The 19,511-nt window shown below is 24.1% G+C and overlaps 1 protein-coding gene across 4 annotated transcripts in view; it reads left to right on the forward strand.

Moving 5' to 3' along the window:
• Positions 1-16,952, forward strand: part of LOC117171298 (CDP-diacylglycerol--glycerol-3-phosphate 3-phosphatidyltransferase, mitochondrial) — a 26,295-nt gene extending 9,343 nt beyond the window's left edge. For 3 of the 4 annotated variants that reach the window (XM_033358460.1, XM_033358461.1, XM_033358463.1), the window contains 5 exons: positions 1,308-1,585; positions 1,689-1,960; positions 9,233-9,469; positions 9,554-9,763; positions 16,654-16,952. In XM_033358460.1, the coding sequence (XP_033214351.1) occupies positions 1,308-1,585; positions 1,689-1,960; positions 9,233-9,469; positions 9,554-9,763; positions 16,654-16,856 (1,200 nt within the window). In that variant the 3' untranslated portion in view covers positions 16,857-16,952. The remainder of the gene's footprint in view (positions 1-1,307; positions 1,586-1,688; positions 1,961-9,232; positions 9,470-9,553; positions 9,764-16,653) is intronic. The other variant, XM_033358462.1, reaches the window with a different exon arrangement.
• Positions 16,953-19,511: the final 2,559 nt, after the last annotated feature.

Below are 19,511 nucleotides of genomic sequence, written 5' to 3' on the forward strand. Positions count from 1 at the left end.
TACACAGCTTACGATATCCCATGGCAAATGTTACATACTGAAAACAGTTTTAATATTTTAAAGTAATTTATATAAATATATTTCTATTCCTTTAACTTTTCCTATTTTCTACGTAAAAATGGAGCATACTGAATTCAAATTTTTTCTATAAATAAGATTGTAAGTATCGAAAAGTTAAATAAATAAATTCGTTTAGAATATATACATATACATATATACAATGATATATAATACAGTAATATAAAATAATACTCTACAATGCAATGAAAAATACAATAAATATATATAACCATGCATAACCGGATTCACCCGAGTAAAAGTTCGATAAAAACACAAAAATCTTGCATCTTCTTGCAACCTTCCATTCCAATATTGCAGGAATGATAAGGGAAACTTTTGTGGCTTCCGGGTGGTTATGTTGAATTTGAAAAATATTTTTTGATAAGAAAATATATCGTCTGAAGTTCCCTACAGTTTGAAAATAATTTGCACTCTTCTGTTTAAATGTTTCCAAGTAAGACAAGAATCTTCATCTGCAAATCATTCCTGGACTATAACTAATGTTTACATTCGATTTTTGTTGCGTGTAATTGTTTAAATAATTTTTTTTATTTTTCTTTATCTAATTGCCGAGAAGAATCCAGAACTATCTTCACTTTTTTCTTTAGGACTTTTGGTTTTTTTTTATAATGAAGGATAAATAATCAAATTCATATGCGCCATGGGATATCGTAAGGCTATGTGCGTAGAGGGGGCAAAAACAATGTTTAAACTAACTTTTTTGCATTGTTAAAATTTTTTTTCATTCATGATACTTCAAGGTATGTTATTTTTCACTTAACAACTCTGAATTGTTTACCACAATTGTTAAATAAATTTTTAAATATTATAAACAATATAATTGTTTAAATAATTTATTTTTTTCAAAAATGAAAAAAACACCTGGAGATATAGTCGAGAGGAAAAAGAAATAATTTTTTAGAAGAAAGTTGAATTTTTAATCTAAAAGGAAGAATTTTCTGTAAAAAAGTAGTATTTTCAACAAACAGTAAAATTTTTGACCCAACAAAGATGACTTTTGAACAAAATAGTTGAATAGTGAAAAATATAATTAAATTTTCAACAAAATAGTTACATTTTTAATTAAAAAGTGGAATTTTCAACATATAAAGATGCATTTAAGCAACGAAACAATTTTTTAAAAAAGAGGGGAATAACAAAGTGAAAAGTCTGAATATTCTATTGATCATTTGCCATATTTTAATACAATTCCTCCTAATGAATAATATCAACTTTTATTAATAAAGGTAGAAACAATAGAAAAAACGTTGAATGATCGAAATGGCAATTTAAAAGTAAATATTTTACTCGACTATATGCGTGGCTCCAGAGGCAAACAAAATTCTCGCCAAATTTTACAACCTTTTCTGAATGGAAAATGGAAAAACGCTTGGAATGTTTTTCTTTATCACACGCCAAAACTTCGGGGATTTTTGAAATCAGTGACGCCAGATCGATTCAATGAAATGATTGGCTTACAGCACATGAAACTTTATTTATTCGATAATACGCTCATCATCAGTGGGTTAGTATTTTGAGTTTTAGAATATATTAATTTTCCGAAGGGCTGAAATTGGAAAAGATCAAGATAATTAAATTTTTTTCTGAGATTTTTAATTTGTTTACAGTGCCAACCTTAGCAACGATTATTTCACAAATAGGCAAGATAGATATTTCGTGATTGAAGATTGCGAAGATCTTTGTGATTTTTATACCGATCTCGTGGAAAAAGTTGGAGAATTTAGTTTTCGTCTCATGCCAGATGGAAACACTGTTCCAAATTCTACAGATTGTGATCCTCTTGAAACTCCGAGTAAAAAGTTCACTGCCTCGGCTTCTGGGAGGATACGAACTTTGTTTCAGAAAGAAATGGAAAAGCGTTCAGGGGCAAACAGACTCGGTAAGAAATTTTAATTTTCAGTTTTTGTGAGTAAATTATAATTACAGACTTCAAATTTCTTTTTTCTAAAATAATTTCTCCTCCCTTGTTTTTAAGAAACTTGCCCTTTTCGTTTTAAAAGTCTACTACTTTTTTATTTTAGATTTAGAACTGATCTCTTCTGTTTTAAAATTTCTAGTATTTAGTTGAAAATGAAACTGTTTTTGGTTGAAGTTTATTCTTCCTTGGTTGAGAATAATCTTTTTTGTAGAAAATTCATTTTTTCTGGTTTAAAATTCAACTTTTTAAAATAAAATTGGTACTTTTGACTTGAAAATTCCACTAGTTGGTTTTTGTTTGAAGTTGATTCTTTTTTGTTTGAAAATTGGACCATTTGCTTGAACTGAAACTTTTTGGTTAAAAATTAAACTATTTGCTTCAACTTTTTTCGTGAAGATTCGTCTTTTTGGGTAGAAAAGTCAATTTTCTTGGTTAAAAAGCAACTATTTGATTTGAAAATTGAATTATTTTTTATTATGTTCAATCTTTTTGTTTGTTAATTCGAATTTGCTTGAAGCGTCATCTTTTTAAGTTGAACTCAACTATTTTGTTAAAAAGACATCTTTTTGGGTCGAAAATTTAACTGTTTTGTTGAACATTCGTCTTTTTGGATAGAAAATTCCATCTTTTAGTTACAAAATTCATCTTCTTCGGTAGAAGTCATCTTGCTTGAAATGAACTTTTTTTTAAATTTTAAATTCAACTGTCTACTAAAAATTTAGCTATTTTGGCTTGAAAAAAACCACTATTTTGTTGAAAATGCAAATGTTTTTGGTTTAAATTGAATCTTTATTGATTGAAAATGCACTTTTTTTTTATTAAAAATTCCACTTTTCTTAAAGAAAATTCAACTGTCTTCTACTCAACTTGTCTTTTCGTTTTAAAAAATCCACTGTTTGGTTTTTGGTGGAAATTTAATCTTTTTTGTTCAAAAGTTCGATCATTTGGCTTAAAAGTTTAAAATTACACTTTTTTGTGGAAAATTTTATTTTTCTGTTGAAAATGAGCTTTTTTTTGATAATTAACGTTTTGGGTTAAAAGTTTAACTATCTTCTAAATAATTCGTCTGTCTAGTATCAAAATTATCCTATTTGTTTTAAATTCAATTTTTTCGGTTGGAAATTCAACCATGTTTGATCTTTTTTAATTTGCAAATTCGACCATTTGTTTGAAATGAAACTTTTTGGTTAAAAATTCAACTATTTTCTTGAACTTCTTTCTTGAAAATTCGTCTGTTGGGGTAGAAAAGTGCTATTTTGGTTTCGAAAATCATCTTTTGGGGTAGAAAAGTCTATTTCCTTGGTTAAAAACAAACTTTTTAATTGAAAATTCAATTTTTTATGTTGTAAATTCAACTGTCTAATAAAAATTTATTGATTTTGACTTGAGGAATTTTTAAATAGTGTTAATGTAATGTTACACTTCACTTTTGGTTAAAGAATCTACTATTATATTTTTGATTCAATTTCATCTCTTTTGGTTAAAAATTCTACTATTTGGTTGCAAATTGAATTATTTTTGACTATGTTTAATCTTTTTTTGTTGAAAATTTTACCATTTGCTTGAAACGTCCTTCTAGCTTCAAAAATATCCTATCTGTTTGAAAATGCAATTTTTTTGGTTAGAAATTCAATTGTCTTCTACAAAATTTGTCTTTCTGAATTGGAAATTCCACTAATTGGTTTTTGGCAGAAGTTTAACCTTGTTGGTTTGGAAATTCGATAATTTGCTTGAAATAAAACTTTTTGGTTAAAAATTCAACTATTTGCTTGAACTTTTTCTGGAAAATTCATCTTTCTGGGTAGAAAATTGGCCATTTCGGTTTCCAAATTCATCTTTATGGGTAGAAAAGTCATCTTCCTTGGTTAAAAAAGAACTTTTTTTTATTGAAAATTTGACTTTTCGTGATGAAAATTCAACTGTCTACTAAAAATTTATTCATTGTGGCTTAAAAAATTTGATAATAGTGTTATTGTACTTTTAATCTTCTTTTTTGTTGGGAAAATCTACTGTTATATTTTTGATTCGAAATTCATATCTTTGGGTTAAAAATTCTACTATTTGATTCAAAATTTAATTATTTTTGTCTATGTTTAATCTTTCTTGTTTGCAAATTCAACCATTTGTTTGAAATGAAACTTTTTGGTTAAAAATTCTACTGTTTGCTTGATCTTTTTTTTTAACATTCGTCTTTTTGGGTAGAAAATTGGCAATTTTGGTTTCCAAATTCATCTTTTTGGGTAGAAAAGTCATCTTACTTGGCTTAGATTGAACTTTTTTTAAATTGAAAATTCGATTTTTCATGTTGAAAATTCAACTGTTTAATAAAAATTTAGTAATTTAGGCTTGAAAAATAAAAGAATAGTGTTATTTTACTGACCGTTTACTTGAAACGTCATCTTTTTAAGTTGAAAATGAAACTATTTGGGTAAAAATTCAACTTTTGTAGAAATTTTTTTTCTATTGAAAATTCAACTATTTTGTTAAAAAGAAATCTTTTTTCGACGAAAATTTATCCGTTTTGATAAATATTCGTATTTTTGGATAGAAAAGTCATCTTGTTTGAAATAAACTTTTTAAAATTAAAAATTCAACTGTCTACTAAAAATTTAGTCATGTCGGCTTAAGAATGGTTCAAGACTGTTATTGTAAATGTTGCTCTTTTTTTGTTTATTGAAAACTTTCCTATTATATTTTTGAGTCGGAGCTCATCTCTTTTGGTTTAAAACTCCACTATTTGGTGAACAATTTAATATTAGTGTTGAAAATTCAACGGTTTTGGATATAAAATTGGTCTTTTTAGATTTCGAATTCATCTTTTTTGGGCGAAGAGTCCTCTTTCTTGATTGAAAATTAATTTTTTTCATTGAAAATGCTATTTTTTTAGTTGAAAATTCAACTGTCTTCTAAAAAACTTGTCTTTTCGTTTAGAAAAATCCACTTTTTGGTGGAAATTAAATCTTGTTTCTTTAAAAAATCGATCATTTGGCTCAAAAGTTTAAAGTTAAACTATTTTGTTGAAGATTTTATTTTTCTGTGGAAAATTAACTTCTTTTGATTAATTAAACTTTTCGGGTTAAAAGTGTAATTATCTACTAAAAAATTCCTCTTTTTAGCTTAAACATTAAAATATTTTTTTGAAAATTCCACTACTTGGTTTTTGGCAGAAGTTTAATCTTGTTGGTTTGAAAATTCGGCAATTTGCTTGGAAATGTAATCTTTTAAGGTTAAATATGAAACTATTTGGTTATAAAATCATCTATTTTGTTGAAAATTTTATTTTTCGTTCCTCAACGTCTTTTTGAATAGAAAAGACGTGTTATTGGTTTGAAAATGTTGAAAATAGTTCTCTTTTTTGCATTGAAAAATCTGCTATTATATTTCTCGTTCAGAATTCATCTCTTCTGGACAAAAATTCTACTATTAATTTGAAAGTTTAATTATTTTCTTAAAAATTCAACCATTTTTGTCGCAAATGCAACCATTTTGTGAACGTTCAACTTTCTTCTAAAATATTTTTTTTTGCTTGAAAATTCAACTATTTAATTAAAAGTTAAATTTGTTTGCTGAAAATTCGTCTCTTTTAATTGAAGGTTTAGCTATTTGGTTAAAAATGTATTATTTTTGGTTGAAAATATATATATTTTTTTAAAATCTATTTTGTTGGGTTGAAAATTCAACTGTCTTCTAAAGCCTTTTTGGATTGAAAATTTTTTAAATAGTTTTATTGTACTCTTTTATTTTTTCTTGAAAAATCCACTATGATATTTTGTTTTCGGAAATCATCTCTTTTGGTTAAAAACTCTACAATTTGCTTGGAAATGTAATTATTTTTTGTTAAGGTTCATTCTTCCTTGGTAAAAATTGAAGTGTTCTCTTGACAATTTTGTTTTTCTATTGAAAATTCAACTATTTGATTAAAAAGACATATTTTTCGGTAGAAAATTTAGCTGTTTTTTTTCTCGTCATTTTCGATATAAAATTTATCCTTTTGGTTTAAAAATGCATCTTTTTGGTTGGCAATTTAATGCTTTTTTGTTGGAAATTCAACTCTTTTGTTCAAGTTTTTTTTTCTATCGTTAAAAATGAACTTTTATGTTGAAGATTAAAATTTTTGGGTTAAAGTTCAACTGTCTTCTAAAAAATTTGTCTTTTTGTCTTGAAAAAATTTCATATAGTGTTATTGTACTCTTAGTCTTCTTTTTTTGGATGAAAAGTCTATTATTATATTTTTTTTCGTTCAGAATTCATCATTTTTGTATAACAATTTTATGATTTAATTGAAAATTGTATTATTTTGTTCAAGATTTAACGGTCTTCTTAAAAACTCGTCTTTTTGGCTTGGAAATTCGACTATTTTGTAAAAAATGCAACGTGTTTTTGTTTAAATTTATTTTTTCTTATTTGAAAATAAACTTTTTTGTTGAAAATATAACTGTCTTTTACGAAGCTTGTCTTTTTGTTTTAAAAATTCCACTGTTTGGTTTTTGGTGGAAGTTTAATCTTTTTTGTTTGAAAGTTCGATAATTTGGCTCAAAATTCATCTTGATAGATTGAAAATTAAATAGTTTAGTTAAAAATTAAAGTATTAGGTAAACATTTTGTTTCTCTGTTGAAAATTAAATTATTTTGTTAAAAAGTAATCTTTTTCTGTCGAAAATTCATCAATTTTATTGAACCTTCGTCTTTATATATAAAAAAATCGTCCATTTGGATTAAAAATTCATCCTTTTTTGTAGAAAAGTCATCTTCTTTTCCATTAACTTAAACTGGTTTTTTTATGTTAAGAATTCAACTATGTTGTTAAAGAGACATGTATCTCGGTTAAAAATGAACTATTTTGATAATTCAACTTTTTGGGTTAAAAGTTTAACTGTCTTCTAAAAAATTCGTCTTTTTAGCTCGAAAACTAAAAGATTTAGTTAAACATACAACTTTTTTGGTTGAATATTTAACTGTCTTCTACCAAATTTATCTTTCAGGCTTGAAAATTCCACTACTTTGTTTTTGACAGAAGTTTAATCTTTTTTATTTGGAAATTCGACTAATTGGTTATATTTTTGATTCGGAAGTAATATTTTTTGGTTCAAAATTATACTATTTGGTTGAAAAATTAATGTTTTTGTGGGAAATTGAACTATTTGGTTGATGTTTTTTTTTATAACGAAAATTCAACTGTCTTGGATAGAAAGTTCGTCTTTTTGGATTTGAAATTCGTCTTTTTTAGTAGAAGAGTCATCTTTCGTGGATGAAAATAAACTTTTACATTGAAAAATCAACTGTTTGGTTTGAAAGTTCTACTATTATAGTTTTCGTTCAGAATCTATACTTTTTGGTAAACAATTTTATGATTTAATTGGAAATTTTATTTTTTTGTTCCAAAATTAACTGTCTTCTAAAAAGATCGGCTTTTTGGCTTAAAAATTCCACTATTTTATTGAAAATTCAATTGTTTTTGGTTTAAATTTATTCTTTCTTGTTTGAAAATAAACTTTTTTGTTAAAAATTCAACTGTCTTCTAGAAAACTTGTATTTTTCTATTAAAAATTCTACTGTTACGTTTTTTGTGGTAATTTAACCTTTTTTGTTTAAAAGTTCGATAATTTGGCTCAAAAGTCATCTTGATAGGTTGAGAAATAAACAGTTTAGTTGAAAATTAATCTATTTCGTTGAAAAGTTTATTTTCCCCTTAAAAATTAAACTATTTTTCTAAATTCATCTTTTTCTGTCGAAAACTCAAGCGTTTTGTTGAACCTTCGTCTTTTTGGATAGAAAATTCGTCCTTTTGGATTGAAAATTCATGTTTTTCTAAATTTAGTTGTAAAATTTAGTTGAAAATTTAGTTGAAAATTTAAGTAATCTATTAAAAATTCAACACTTCTACCATTTTTGTTCAAAATGCAACATATTTGTTAAAATTTATATTTTTCTGTTAAATTCAACTATTTTGTTAAAGTCATATTTTTTGGTCGAAAATTAATCTATTTTGTTGAAAATTTGTCTCTTTTGCTTGAGAGTTCAACTATTTGATTGGAAATTCATCAATTATGGTTGAAAAGCTTACGATAATAGTAATTTTTGTTCAGAATTCATCTCTTTTGGTTAAAAATTCGACTATTTAGTTGAAAATTTAATAATTCTGTCGTAAATTTAACTATTCGACCATTTTTGTTAAAAAGTGCAACTGTATTTTAAAAATTTTCACCTTTTTTGGCCGGAAGTTTAAATGTGTTGATGAAAAATTCATCTTCGTTGGTTAAAAATTAACTTTTTTTATTGAAAATTCAACTGTTTATTTAAAAAGTTCGTCGTTTTGTCTTGATTTTTAAAAATTGTTATTGCACTGTTACTATTTTTTTTGTTGTTGAGAAAATTTAATATTATAGCTTTCATTCAGAATTAATATCTTTTGGTTAAAAATCCTAATATTTTCTAGAAAGTTGAACTATTTTATTAAAAGTTGAACTATTTGGTTAAAAATTTATCATTCTTGGTTGAAAATCGTCTTTTTTCTTGAAAATTTATATTATTGCGTTAAAAAATCAACTATCTTATAAAAAAATTCGTCTTCTTGGCTTGAAAATGTTTAAAAGAGTGGTTGAATATTCTACGCTTGGATTGAAAATTTAATTATTTGTGTGAAAATTCGTATTTTTTTGTTAAAAATTAATTTTTTAAATCAAATTAATCTATTTTCATTGTGGATTTAACTATTCTGTTTAAAATTCATCGTTTTTGGTTAAAGATTGAACTATTATATTTTCTTTGGGCATTCATCCTTTTTGGATTGAAAAGAAACTATTTTGATTGTAAATTAAACTTTTTGAAAATTCAACTGACTTCTAAATTGATTTTTTGTTGGAAAATTAAACTATTTGGTTAAATATACAACTGTTTTTTTTAATTCATCTCTAGCTAGAAAATGCAACTATCTGGTTAAAAAAATTTCATTTTAACATATTTATTTTAAAAGTCGACTTTTTAGATTGAAGATTAAAATCTTTTGTAGAAAATTCAAATATGCTGTCGAAATTGTAATATTTTTCGACATAAATTCTCAGGAATTTAAAGCGTTTCAAATTGAGTTCAGTATTTTATCTACGTTAATTTTTATTTAAAAGAATTTCTACCCCTATTTTCATAAAAAATCACTCTCTTTTGAGATCATTTAGGACTGTGAAGTCTAAACTTAGTTAATTTTATATTTAATAATTCGATTTTTAATTTGTTTAGTAGAAAACGTAGAAGCAGACACTTGGATTTTTCCTTTAGTACAAATGAGTCAATTAAATATTTGGCACGATAGTGAGGTGACCCTTCGTCTCTTGAAAATGGCACCTTCTGGTGCTACCTTAAGACTTGCCACTGGCTATTTCAATTTAACGACGGATTATCGAAATGCCTTATTACACGAAAGTCGAGCCGTTTATCATCTTTTAACTGCACATCCGACGGCTAATGGCTTTTTCGGTAATAAAATAATTGACTTGAGGCAAAAAAAAAAAATTAAATCTAAAATTCAACATTTAAATAATTTTTGTACTTTAATTTCAGGTGCGAAAGGAATCGCTGGAGGAATTCCAGCAGCCTACACGAAAATCGAGGAATCGTTTTGTAAACTTCGAGAAAAAATGCACCAGACGGATAGAATTACTTTGTGGGAATTTATGAGGCCAGGTTGGACTTATCATGCAAAAGGACTTTGGTATACTTTGCCGAATCAGCAAAAACCATCCCTTACTCTGATTGGATCCCCGAATTTTGGTAAGAATTGATCGAATTTTATTTTATTTTCAAAATTTCAAAGATCGCAGCGCAGAAGGAGCTCAAAAAAGGAGAAGTAGGGAAAATATTGATCATTTATTTTTATATATAGCAAAGAAAACACAATCTTTTTATAAATAAAATCTAATATATAAAATATATAAAAATAAATCTTGTTAGAAAAGGGAAGAAAGCAGAGAAAAGATTAAACATTTATTTTTACATATAGCAAAGAAAAAACAATCTTTTTATCCAAAATTTTATACTTAGGTTGTTGGAAATTCATTCACGGCGATATAAAAAGTTATAGAAAAATATAAAATTTATGCAAAATTCTGTTTGTCAAAAAATAATTTTCTTAATTTTTTAATTTTTAATTTATTTTATACATTTTCGAAAATGTTTCCGAGGTTTTAAATATTTATAATCTATTTAAAACGTCTTAAATTCCTGAACATATTTTTAACTGACACGAATTTTTCTCAAAATTTTCAAATATCATTCCAAATTTCAAAAAATTACCTTAAAATCTTTGTAAATTTCCCCAACAATTAAAAAAAATTGTTTATTCTCTTCAAAACTTTCGAAATTCTTTTAAATTCTACTAAATATTTCTTGAATTTACCCAATTTTGGTTTGTTTTTATTTTGCAATCTTACCAAATTGAAAAATTTTGCTTTAAAATCTTCTAAACTATTTTCAGAAATTTTAGGAAATCGTATTTTATGTTTAAAACCCTTTTTCAATTTTCTCTTAAAGTTGAATTTTCAAAATAAAAAATTATTTAAAACTTTAAAGCAAAAAAAAAATTTTTTAATCTTGTCAGACATTCTAAACCTTCTAATTTCTAGAAATTACTTAAATTTTTCCTGCATTTTTTATTTATTATGCAAAATTAAAAAAATCTTTCCGGTTATTCTTGGACTATTTTTGAAATCTTTTAAAATTTTTTTAAAGAATCTGTTCAAATTAATTTTTCGAAATAAAAAATTATTTTAATTTTTCTTAGGAACCTGAAGAAATGTCTTTCATTTTCATGAAATTTTACCAAATTTTTAAAAAATCTTTCCAACTTTAAATTATTTTTGAATCGTTTCAAAACTTTTGAATATCTCTTAAACTTACTCAAATTTTTTCTTGTTAAAGTCCCTGGATTTTTAATTTATAATAATGAAATTAAAAACAATTCAATAATCTGTAAAATGAAATCTCTTGAAATTCTATGGAATGTTTTGAAACAACTTAAAAACCTAAAAAAAATTTTCAGCCAAATAGTTGAATTTTGAGATACAAAAATTTACTTCTCAACTAAAATTAGAGTAGTTAAATTTGCAGTTAAAATAAATAATTTTCAAAGAAAACAAAAAAATTTCTAACCAAAGTGATGAGTTTTCAATAAAAATGATGAATCTTCAACTGCAATAGATAAATTTTGAACCAAACCAATGATTTTTCAACAAAAGAATTTAACTTTATACCAAGTATAGTTTTGTTTTTAAATAAAAAGATCAATTTTCGAATAAAATGTGAAGCAGTTAATTGAAATACTTGAATTTTCATTTAAAAAGATGAATTCTCAAACAAAAAGGTTCTTTTTATACCAAAAAAGACCATTTTTCAACAAAATACAAGAATTGTCAGGCAAAAGTTGAATAGTTAAATTTCCAGTAAAAAAATTAATGTTCACCAAAGAGATGAATATTCAAAAACTGATGAATCTTCGGCTGAAATATTGAAATTTTTAAGAAAAAAGATTAATATTTACTTGAAATATTCAAATATTCAAGAACAAAAAAAGATAAATTGCCCCAGAAAAAATGATTAGTACAATTTTCAGTTTAAAAAAATGAAGGTTCAGACGAAAAGATGAATTTTCAATTAATATGATGGAATATTTTATTGTAATAGTTATTTACTTTTTTCGTTAAAAAACATCTAATTTTCAAAAAAATAATTAAATTTGCAATCAAGGTGATGCATTTTCAACTAAAATGATGAATCTTTAACTAAAATAGTTGATTTTTTTTAACAAAAAGATGAATTTTCAGGTTTTAAAATTTAGAAAATCAAACTATATTCTAAACATTTTTCCATATAAAGTAATAAACAATAAACAACAAATTAAAGCATTCAAAGTGGAACACTTGAATTCCAAAGTTTTTAAAATTGAAGTTTAAGTTTTTCAATTCAAAAATTGTGTATTCAAATGCTAAAGAATGTACATGTATAAAATGGAAGGTAGTAACACTTTTCAAATAAACAATGTTAAATGAAATGCAAATAAACTGAAAAATTTAGAACTTCTATAAATTTTAGAGTTTAAAGATTCAGATTAAGTTTCAAAAATATAAATCCACGTTCACATTTTTAATAGTCTAAATTAAAGAATCAATGAACTTTAAAGATTTTCAAAATTATATTATTTTAAGTAATTTGAAGCTAGACACATTAAAAATTGAAAACAATTTTTTTAACTTAACAGTTCTTAAAATAGAAGTTAAATGATTTTTATTTCAAATAGTCTAGGCATCCTTTAAAAGCTTTAAAATCGCATTTCAAAATCTTGAGAAATCTAGAGGTGGTTTAAAATTTTTCCAAATTCAAAATGATTTTTGAATTTTTTTTTTTGACTTTCAAATATATTTCAAAATGAATTGAATTTTTTCTATAACTTTTAGAAAATCCTGCAAATTAAAAAAAATTTAATTTGAATGTATAAATAATAATAGAACACTTATTATTCGTAAAAATATTAGAGTAATTTTAAGAGATATTTAGAAGTTTAAAAAAGATTTGAATTAAATTTCGAACTTGAAATACTTACAGCCCAATTAAAAATAAAATATAGATTTTTGCAGATTTCAAACAAAAAATTAAATATTTTTTTAATAATTGTGAAAGACTTCAAATGAATAAAAATTTTTCTTAAGATTCTTAGGAAAATTGAAAATGATTTTTCACTTTGAAAAATTATGGAAGATTTTAAGGATTTCTTTTTTTAATTGGCAAGATTTTCAAAAATTTTAGGAAAATTTCGATTAATTTTAAAATATATTTAAAGTTTTAAAAAAAATGTTCTACATATATCTTAAAATTACTTAAATTTTTTCTACAAATAATAAGTGTTCAATAGTTATTTATGGGTCAAAATTTAACAATTTCACTTATAAATTAAAATTCCGTTTCAAATTGTTTTATTTTTAAATATTTGGTTTCAATTTACCCATCTTAAATGAACAGTGAAATATTGCTAAATATAAAATACTTATTCTTTTTCTACATGAAGAATTTTCAAATTAAATGGGATAAAAATTAAATAATTTACTCACAATATTTTAAATATTATAAAAACCTTTAATTATGACTACATTATTATGGATTTATTTTTAAGTTGAAAATAGTAAAACGCACTTTTACACTTTTTCATGTCTAAACAAATTAATAGAAATAATATATTAATAAATTTATTTATTAAATTGAATATGAAAAATAATGTAAAGGAAGACCTGAAACTCTGAATTAAAAATATATTGGTAAATCATGACAACTTTTATTTAAAAATAAAATTATCGGAATAAATGATATATTAATTTCAATTCTTATCAAGACTTTCGGATTGAAACAATTACAATCTGGAAATTCTCAAATTTTGAACGAATCTAGAATTGTTTGGTCAAATCAATTATTGTTCAGATTTCTATACTTAAGAGTACAGATCCGTTTTAAAAATAATTTATTTATTTATATTTACAGTTGATAAATTTAAACCATTTTTATCAAAAATTTCAATTTCAAATGCTTTTAGTTTTTAATTGTTTAAATCTTAAAAATTGCATTTTAATTATTTCAAAAACTGTTAAAATCGAACTTGGACAGATTTTTCTTTTGAAAATTCGTAAAATTCTCGGTTTCTCTGCACGGCTGCCACCCTGTTTTTTATTTTTTAAATCTTCTAATTTTTATATTTTTTAACCTTTAAAGCTGCATTTTTAAATTTCTTAAATTAAAATATATGCTTAAAAATTACAAATCTAAAATGGATCATTTTTAAACTGAAAGATTTTCGAATTAAGCATTCTGAACTAAATGATATAATTTTATAATAATAATTAAAAATTTTGTAAAATTCCTGGTCAAAAAATAAGTTCACTGTCATTTCCCGGTTTTCCCCGGTCTCAAGATTCCTGGTCATTTTCCGGTTTTCCACGTTTCCCGGTCCAGCGGCCTCCCTGATTTTCTACTAAAATGATATAATATTCAATTAGAATAGTTATTTACGTATTCAGTTCATAAAAAAATTTTCAGAAAAAAACAGCTCATTCTTCAATCATATATAAATTTTCAATTAAAATGATGAACCTTTAACCTAAAAAATTATTTTTTAACAAACGAGTTTAACTTTTAACAAAATAATTAGATTTTAATTCCAAAAAAAGAGGAATTCTGAACGAAAAATGTATTAGTTGATATTTCAACCAAAAAATATTATAATTTTTTATCAAAACCCACTTGAATTCAACCAAAAATTACTTTTTAACAGAAGTTGAATTTTTAATTATGAACGATTTTTCTCTCAAGAGAATGAAAATATTGCCAAGAAACTGATATATTTTCAACAAAATATTTAAATTTTCAACTGAGAATGGTCAATCTTCAATCAAAAAAAGAATCATTAAATTTTCAGTTAAAAGAATTAATTTCAAACCAAATAAAAAACAATTTTTTAACCAAATAGATAGTTACATTAATATAAAGGTGCTTTTACCAATGAAAAATCATTGTTACTCAATTTTATATTGAAATTTAAACTAAAAATTAAACAAGCTCTCGAAAAAATGCCCTGACATTTCTTGGGTTTTCCAGGTATATAAAAATTCCCTGACAATTCCAGGTTTTCCAGGTTGGGTAGACACCCTGTAATGTGTTAAAAAAATACTTTTGTTACATTTTGAAAATCGTATAACTTTTTAAATCGAATTTAAAAATTTCTAAATTTTTATGTGAAAATAATCGTTGAAAATTAATTTAAAATAATGTTTTCTGTAAAGAAAATGGAAGTTAAGCAAGACAATTTTTTAAGGCCAGCAAGTCTAAAAAAAATAAACGTTTTTCTATATTATATTCATAATTGGAAATGAATTTAAATTAAGATGATAGTCTAAAGTGATAAAATTGAGCTTTTCTTAGAAATTGTTAACTCTCAAAGGTATACATTTGAAATTGTTTAATGAAAGCATTTTAACAACAGTATAGAAATATTGTTGTTACTTTTTCTCTCTCTGAATCTCTCTATACAAAAGGAAACTACCAACAGAAATCAATTGAAAAATAAAATGTTTTCTTTTTTGCATAAATTTGTATAGATTCAGCGACAAAAAATGCTATCTCTAGATTTTTTATTCGGGCCTTAAATAATTTAGTTTCATATTAGTCAAATATAAAAATTTTAATTATAATAAATAATTCTGTGAGTTAAAAAAAATATTACTACTCACGGTAGCATATGTTCCAGTTTTGGATGGAATAATTTTGTAGATATAAAACAAACCATTGTATTTTCAATTATCGTATATTTCAAAAGAAAAGGATATAAATAAATTATTTTTTAGATTTATCTGTACTTTGAGTATAAAAAACTCAACAATAATTTATTTGACAAAGCGATTCTAAATCCGTTTAAAATTTGATTATTTCCCGATTGTAAATGTTTCAATTCGAAAATCTTAACAAGAATTGAAATTAGTAAATTAAATTTGTAAGTCAAATTGTTAAAGAGTAATTTTAAGAGATATTTAGAATTTTTGAAGATTAAAAATTAATTAAAAACTTGAAATGATTTCAAGTAATTTTTGGAAAATCTTGCAAATTAAAAAAAATCCTTAAAATCTTTCAGGTTCTTTTTTGGTAATTTTTGAAATCTCTTAAAATATTTTTAAATTTTCTGTTAGAATAATTTTTCAAAATGATAAATCATTTTGAATTTTACTAACAATATTAAGAATATGTTACTATTCTTCTAAAACGTTTCACAATTCTTAATAAGATTATAAATTTTTTATTTGAAATCTGCAAAAATCTAAATTTTGTTTTAAATTCGGCTGTGGGTATTTGCAGCAAAATTTTGGTATGAATAGCCGAATTAAAACTTCTAAATATCTCTCAAAATTACTCTATTTTTTCTACAAATAATAAGTGTCCTATTATTATTTATAAATTAAAATTTAAAATATTTTTTTCTAAATTTGCAGAATTTTCTAAAAGTTGTAGGAAAAATTCAATTCATTTTAAAATATATTTAAAAGATCCGAAAATTATTTTAACTTAAATTAATTTAATTTTTATATGAAAATAACTTAACTTCTAATTTAAGAATTGTTAATTGAAAAAAAAAAATATTTTCCAATTTTTAATGTGTTTAGCTTAAAATTACTTGAAATAATTAAAAAAATTAATTTAAAGTTCATTCCTTGATTCTTTAATTTAGAGTATTAAAAATATTAACGTGGATTTATATTTTTGGAACTTAATCTGAATCTTTGAACTCTATAATTGATAAAAGTTCGAAGTTTTGCAGTTTATCTGCATTTCATTTTAAGTTGTTCAATTGAAAAGCGTTAGTACCTTTCATTTTATACGTGTAAATTATTGATCATTTGAATACATAATTTTTGAATAGAAAAACTTTTAAAATTCAAGAGTTCCACTTTGAATGCTTTAATTTGTTTTTTACGTTAAATTGAAAAAATTTCAGATTAGAATTTGATATTTTAAATTTCATGGACCGTGAAAAATGTTTGCGAACCGCAACAAACTGGGAAATGACCGGGAATTTTTTTCTTTGATTAAAACGGCCACCCTGTAATAAGTTTAAAGATTTTTCCTCATTTTAGGATACAGATCCGTGGAGCGAGATCTCGAAACGCAAATTGCGGTAGTCACGAAAAACGAAAAATTGCAAACTTCTCTTCAAGCAGAATATGAGCGACTATTTAAACGAGCAACTCCAGTCAATTCTACATCGTTTCGCCAGGAGGACAGAATTCCTCCAGTATGGGTTCGTGCGGTAGTTCTTCTATTTCGATACTACTTTTAATAGGAAAAAATTACTTTAAGATTGTAGATATTAAATTATTCGTATAATAGTATACAGATTAAATGTAAGTATTATTAAAATTATCTTAAATTTCAATCAGGATGTCTACTCAAATCCTGGAAAAAAAATCCCTGACAATTATAGGTTTTCGGAATCTATTATAATCTTCCAAAAGTACGGGGCCATTCAAATATTTTCCATTTTTTTAAACAATCGACTTGAAATATGTAGTCATTTTGGCGAGTTTATTATAAATAATGGGTTTTTTTCAGTTTCTAGGTGTTTTAGAATGCTTTGAATCATTATATTAAGAGATATTCTGAAATTATATTAGCACCATTGGTTAATTAAATAATTAAGTAATACTAAAAACGTAATAATTTCTTAATTTTTTTTTCAGTCCATGAATTTAAGTAATACAGATTTGTATTTTATTTTCTTTTACTCAAAATTCTTCTACTTTAAATTAATATTTTGGTTAAATTAATGTGGATACTATATTGAGTTTAATTTAAACCACTTCAAGTTTCGAACTTTTCGAGTTTTCAACTAGGTAGGCATTTTTAACCAAAAAAACCGTTCATTTTTGAACAAAATAGATGACTTTTTAACCAAATGGTGAAATTTTTAACCAGCAAAGACGAATTTTCAACAAAAACGATACACTTTCAACCACATAGTTTTATTTTCAACAATAAATATGAATTTTGAACGAAAAAATACCAATATTTAACCAAATAGTTCTTTATTGAACTAAAAAATAAGTTTTCAATCAAAAATGGAATCGCTAAATTTTCAGTCAAAAAAATTAATTTTCAACCAAAAATTGAATGGATATGTTTTGAGTTGAAAAAAATTAATGTTCGACCAAAAAAATGAATGTTCTATTACAATCACCGAATATTTAATTGGAATAGTTACATTTTCAGTTTGAAAGACTAATTTCCAACAACAAAAAACAAATTTAAAAAAGATAGTTACTTTTTTAAAAAGTAAAATGGTGAATATTTTACTGAAATACGTGCATTTTTAACCGAAAAGATGAATTATCAAACAAGGAGATTAATTTTCGATAAAAAAGGAGATTTTTCAACCAAATAGTTTAATTTTGAATAAAAAAAGATATGTTTTCAAACAAAATTAATTTTCCACCAAAAAGAGACAAATTTTCAACCAGATGAATTTTGAACTAAAACGATGAATCTTCAACTGGAATAGGTGAATTTTAAGCCAAAAAATAAACTTTTAACCAAATAGTTTTATTTTTAACCGAAAACATGTAATTTCAATTAAAATTATGAACATTTAACTGGAATGTATGAATTTTAAACCAAAAAAAATTAATTTTCAAATAAAATCGTAAATATTTGGTTGGATTACTTGAATTTTCCGCCAAAAAGGAAATTTTCAAACTAGAAGATTAATTCTCCACAAAAAAAGAGATCAATTTTCATACAAATAGTTCAATTTTTAACTAAAAAAGATTCATTTTCACACTAAAATAAAACAGTTAAATTTTCAGTGAAAAAAAATTAATTTTCTACTAGAGATGAATTTTTAACTAAAATAATTAAGTATTCTACGGGAATTTTCTTTTGAAAAAAAAATAATTTTCATCCACAAAAATTTTGTTCAACTATGTTAGTTATTTTTAGCGAAGGGGTTTAATTTTTAACCAAGTAATTAAATTTCTATTACAAAAAATGTAAATTCTAAACGAAAAATTGTCGATATTTCAACCAAAAAGATGTTAATCTTTCATCAAAAACATATTAATTCAAGAAGATGATTTGTCTAACAAACCAAAGCAAAAAACGAATTTTCAACAATAAATATATGAGTTTCAAACCAGGGTGTCCAGAGCTTCCTAGGAACAAAATTCAAGGTCTTTCCCAGGATCTCCAGGTCAAGAAACCAAGTTTTTCCAGGTCGCCTTTTTTACACCAAATAATAAAATGACAGATTTTTTTAAATGTGAAAGATGAAACATTTTAGTTTTTTACTGGCCAACAATTTCTAATAAAACCAGAATTAAAAAATAAACAAATTCTTAATTTTTTGCGAACGTAAGTCGTCTTTGTAAAAGCTTTGTAAAGACTTTGAAATCCTTGTGAATTTTTTTAAATCTTTGTGAATTATTTGAAATCTTTTGAAGTGTTAAAAATTTGTGTGGAATCTTTATTTGTGAAAACGTTTGCGTTTATTTAAAATTGTTTAAAACCATTTAAATAATCTGAAATCTTTGATATTTAACAACTTTTATAATTCTTGAAATCCCAATAAATTCTTTGAAATACTTGTGAAATCTTTCATACATCTTTTAATCTTATTGATTCTTTGAAATATTTGTGAAATTTTTTGTATTCGTTTTGAACTCATTGAAGTATTGGAAATATTTGTGAAAATTTTTGAGCGATTCTAAAAACTTTGAAATCCTTTAAAATCTTTGTTATTTTTGTATTTTTTTGACACCTCTATGAAACTTTGATGAAATCTTTGTGAAATTTTTTATATTCATTTGAAATCATTAAAATATTTGATATTTTGTGAAATCTTCTAAACTTTGTTAAAAATTCGAAATCTATGTGGAAACTTTGAAATCTTTGGAAATCTTCTAAACAAATTTTAAATCGTTAAACATCTGCCAGATTTTTT

This window comes from Belonocnema kinseyi, chromosome 4 (genome assembly GCF_010883055.1).
Source record: "Belonocnema kinseyi isolate 2016_QV_RU_SX_M_011 chromosome 4, B_treatae_v1, whole genome shotgun sequence".
Lineage (NCBI taxonomy): Eukaryota > Metazoa > Arthropoda > Insecta > Hymenoptera > Cynipidae > Belonocnema > Belonocnema kinseyi.